This window comes from Cupressus sempervirens, chromosome 5, assembly GCF_028749045.1.
Source record: "Cupressus sempervirens isolate cs-2001-9-10 chromosome 5, ASM2874904v1, whole genome shotgun sequence".
In the NCBI taxonomy this organism is placed as follows: Eukaryota; Viridiplantae; Streptophyta; class Pinopsida; order Cupressales; family Cupressaceae; genus Cupressus; species Cupressus sempervirens.
The window spans coordinates 694,954,743-694,959,627 of record NC_143122.1 but is presented as its reverse complement, the minus strand read 5'-3'; the positions used below and the strand labels follow the sequence as shown (position 1 = coordinate 694,959,627).

Below are 4,885 nucleotides of genomic sequence, written 5' to 3'. Positions count from 1 at the left end.
TTTCATGTATTATTTCTAAATAGGGTGCAAGAAAAGTGACTTAACCTTGGAGGAAACTTTCCAATTAAGAAAACTTAAGCTAGAGAAATACTAGGTTGTGTCACCTCCAAAGAATTTGCCATCCTTCACCTTTTTGAGCATCATTAAGAAGAAATGAGTGCTAACCCTTCCATTCATTCTCACAAGGATAGGTTCTTGTGAACCACTATTTATGAAGCATGGGTCGATGGTTTGAATTTAAAATATAATACTTAAATCTTTGTAACAATATCATAGTTTGACTTGTAATAAAAAAAATTTATTCTTACTTATCAACTTTTATGCTTTCATTTAGAATTTACCTACTCGAAGTTCATTCAAAATAACACAAGTCAATAGAATTTCCCTATTCAATTTAACTAAAAAAGAAATATTGCACCAACTATAGTTTCTATAAAGTTGATTCATAAGAATGTGAAGCTCATCCAATTGTTGCATTTAGTCTTGATAGGAAAAAATATAATACCTACTCAATTATTTTGAAGTTTATCAAAAACATGTGGAGGAAATAGAATTGTGGCACTTAGTATTGTTTGAAAAATAGCATACCAAAGCTATTAAGTTCCCATAGTCCATATGTTCTCTTGCATCCTAATCATGGATTTAATAATGTGATTTGAAATGTTGATGATAAAAGAATATATATATAGAATCAAATCTAGAAACTTTCATAAGTATCATACCAACCATTTTTTTGATCTAAAAATGTAGATTATTTTAAGAAGAGTGAAGGAACTAACAACTAAAACCCAATTAGGTAAATAATGTAAGGTTTTCTAATGATCATTTTTTGAATAGACATAAATGAAAATATTATTATTATTGTTTATAAATAATAATAAATGATAATGAAATTAAATATGACATGGTATGTTTATACAAGTCTTAAGATATGCATTATCAACAAAGTTTGAAAATTGATGATAAATTCAAAATCTAAATTATACTATTTCAGAAGAAAAAATCTATGTGTCTTATGTAACTTCTCAAATTTTAAGACATTGTACTTTTTCTGTAAAAAGTCTTCTTCAAATGATTATGTATTATAGATATTGAATTACTAAAATAAAAGAAATCACTTAGAATCAAAATATATTTCATCTAATCACAAAATTCAAATTCTAGACACTGAGATAATTGTTAGTTAAGCCCCAACGAATCATTATTTACAAAAGATAAGATTCTAAATATATAGATAAATATAATGCAATATACTTTAACAAATGAGAATATGACATATCCTAGATATGCTCGTCCTCCTCATAACAGGAGCCTCCATGAGAATTGTTGAACTGAAATGATTTCTTACAATGAAAAATGCATCTCCCCAAAAACAAAATAGAAAATGTTTAGGCACAAATATCATGCCTTGTTCCTCAGAGTTCCCACTTCCCCTTTACTAGATTAGAGTTCCTGAATGTACAAGTAAGTGCGATGCTTCTGTCCATTCTTTTCAATAAATATCTTTGTACTTCAACATAACAAGCGAATTTCCCTTCATTACCAGTGCTTGGAAATGACTTCTTCAGTCGTACATCTCCTCCGGCTTCTCCTTGTATTGATCCGTACCTATCTTGACCCGCTCTCATTTTGGCAATGATGGGCCAACTAAGTTTCACGCCAGTTTGCTTCCCCACACCTTTAAACAAAACACTTCCATCATTATTTCTAATCTCCTCGGTTACTTCTTCACCATTCAATAGAACTTCTTCTACTATTAAGGTTTTCTCCACATCAACATCCTTTCCAGCCATACATTGAGTATAATATATCTCTTCCCAAAACTTTTCTAGAACCATCTTGTAGAAAGGACACTCCATCAGTTGGATCTTACGATCCTGCCATTTGGTACCCATTTCATTGATAAAGATAAATGGGCAGTACCACTTCCCAACAATAACAATAGGGGAAGTTCTCTCTAACAAAGAGAAATCAAAAGAGGGAGGTTGTGATCTCAGGTCAGTATTTTCCCCTCTAACATGAGCAAGTTTGCTATGATAACCACGCATGTCTTTGACTTCAGGAGTCCAATCCATCTTACGCAGGACTCTAGGAGGGAAACCATCAGAAGCTATGCACTTTGATTCGAACCCATACTTCTCTGCTGAAATTATTTGGATATGTTGATATGGGTTACTGGGTTGCAATGATCGGGGTTTAATGTCATTCGCGTACAACAACATGTCTGCACGACTTCATCACTAGAGCATGTTTCCACTAATCTGTCAAAACCATATATATAAAAGTAGCTAGTCACCCATATGAATATTATGATTAAATATAGATTCAGTGCATTGTGAGAAAGTAAAATATAATCTGTAAACATTGCATGAGGAGATAGCTTTCAATATGATAGCCTTTGATTGTGGCAATCTATAAACATGGTCATTCCAATGGCATAGTATGTTGTTTAAAAACCTATACAAGCAAATTTTACCCACATATCTACATAGAAGTGCCTATTGATGAATTAACTACAACAAAGGTCTTCGTCAATACATTGACACCGCTATCCTCCATCCAAACTGTATAGTTGACCAATTTTCACAAAATCAAAAACATCGTGGATTTTTCTGAAATTTCAGCATTTGATCTTCATGATATGCATAGTTTGTAGTAAAAAATAACAAAAAAATTGGAAAAAAACCACTACATTTTTGTGAATCTGGAAAAAAAAAGTTTTACTTTGTTTTGTCTTTAGTACATTTTGGATGAAGATTAGTTTGTCCTAGGGAAATGTGCACTAGTGCAGATGGCAAATGGGAGATGTTAATCAAAATGCCTCAGTTCGATGTGATCACATTGGATACAGTGATAGATCAATTTGCACAAAATGGATTTCTTTACAAAGTTTTGGAGATTCTCAAGAAAATTCAATTGCCCCACTTAAAGTGACCAAAACCTTTGGCAACGTCCTACAAGGATGTTGAAAAATTAGAAATGCTAGTTAATAATTTTACCTTCTACTATAGAATATCTAGTTTATGTGATAGACAATTTGGTAATGATAAATTTGAAGTATCAAATTCAAGATTTTAGCTTACATTTTTTTTATAAACATAATAATATTCAAAATTTAAATATTATTTATAATTTTTATAACAATTTTTTCTTATTTCAAATTATTTTCTAAATATGAAAATGGTCTCATTATTAATTCATGTTTTCTTGGTGCTTTTGGAAATTTTGTTCTTTATCTCAATAACTAACACAAATGATTATTAGAACCTTTGCCCCTACTTTGTGATTCATATGGTATTAGGCCTTCTAGAGATATATTATGTCAATTAGGTCAAATAGTAACTTTTGAACATTCCCTACTAATTGATCACTCAAATTACTACATATAAAATAAGAAAGTTATTTGATGTTCCAAGATAACAATTTTTTTCTGAGGTAGAAAGTACCAAGCACAACTTTAATTCTCATGGCTTAACTACATATGATATAGATAGTCATGTTGATTTGCTCTTGCTAGGAGTAGATGATGATAAGCTTGGAGGGACAATTGTGGAAGAAGGGGTAATCATAAAGGACTTATTTGAGTTTGATGATATCCATAATCATAAGAAAAATGAGGATTTAGGGGAGGACATGCTCTTCTTTCTATCAATCTCTTAATCAGCTACAAAGCTTTCTAAAATATGAGTGTGTACAGTCCCAAAGAAGCCATGGGGAAGACCTCAAAAATCTAAGAAAACTACTAAGGAAATTGTTGTAGGGATACAATTGACACTCAACTTTGAAAAAACCTCAAGGAAAAGTTAAAAAAAGAATTGGCTTTGATTTCTAGCATTAGAAACATTGGAAGGAGGGAAAATGGCCCTCTAATGGAGTAATGAGATTGATGGCATGGAATGTTAGAGTCTTAGATTCCCCTAACAAATCCAGGGTCATCAAGGATTAGATCTTGATGAGTAAGGATGATATAGTTATGCTTTAGGAAATTAAATTCTCCTCTGAAGTTGGGGAGAAGTTTTTTAAGTCGTGGAAAAATTGGTCTTTCTTTCTTGTTCCTTCTATTGGTACATTTAGAGGACTAGCTACCCTATGGTTAAAAAAATACTGTCATTTATGACATATTAGTTCCAATGTGAATTGGCTGGTGGTGGAAGTCACAAATTTTGATCTCACCTTTGTTCTTGTGAATTTCTATAGGCCTACATCTATGGTTAGTAAGAAAATACTTTGGGGATTTTTGTTATATTTATTACGTAGCTTGGATCGTTGGAAGGCCATCCTAGGTGGGGATTTTAATGCTACATTGGGGCCACAAGATAAGGTTGATGGTGGGGTTCCCTCCACAATAGTCACATGAGCTTTCTCTGAATTCATGGAAGGAAATACTCTGTTGGATTGCATTCCACCCAATGAAATCACTACGTGGTCAAAGGAAGGCCACCAATCACATAGGTGTGAGATTCAAAAAATTTCTCCTTAATTCATAGTAGCTACTACAACAAGGTTGTTGTTGTTCTTTAATTATACCTTTCTCAGGGCCAGATCACTTCCCAGTGGACCTTAAAATAAATAGGGTAGTCCTAGGTTTCAAGGCGAAGTCATACTTCATATTGGAGAAAAATGTGGTTCATAGATAAGAACTTTGTTACTCTATTGCTACAATGGTGGAGAGTGAGGCCATTTGTGAGAGCATGAATGTTCTAGTTGGCAAAGGGGTTAGATTACTTAAAATTCAAAATCAAAGAATGGAACAATAATTTCTTTAGTAACATCAATGTAGATAAAAGAGACTCAGAACAACAAGTACATCAAAAGAATGATCAGATTATAAAGATTGGTTTGACATCAGAAGACTATGCTTCTTAGAAGTTCTACAGGAAAGGCT

General features: G+C 32.4%; 1 protein-coding gene across 1 annotated transcript; it reads right to left on the bottom strand.

Moving 5' to 3' along the window:
• Positions 1-1,415: 1,415 nt before the first annotated feature.
• LOC149557889 (uncharacterized) lies at positions 1,416-2,222 on the bottom strand. Its single transcript, XM_089830497.1, has one exon. The coding sequence runs from the start codon at positions 2,220-2,222 to the stop codon at positions 1,416-1,418; it is 807 nt and encodes a 268-aa protein (XP_089686623.1).
• Positions 2,223-4,885: the final 2,663 nt, after the last annotated feature.

Coding starts and splice junctions, on each gene's coding strand:
- LOC149557889 (XM_089830497.1), bottom strand. CDS start 2,222: ATGTTGTTGTACGCGAATGACATTAAACCCCGATCATTGCAACCCAGT.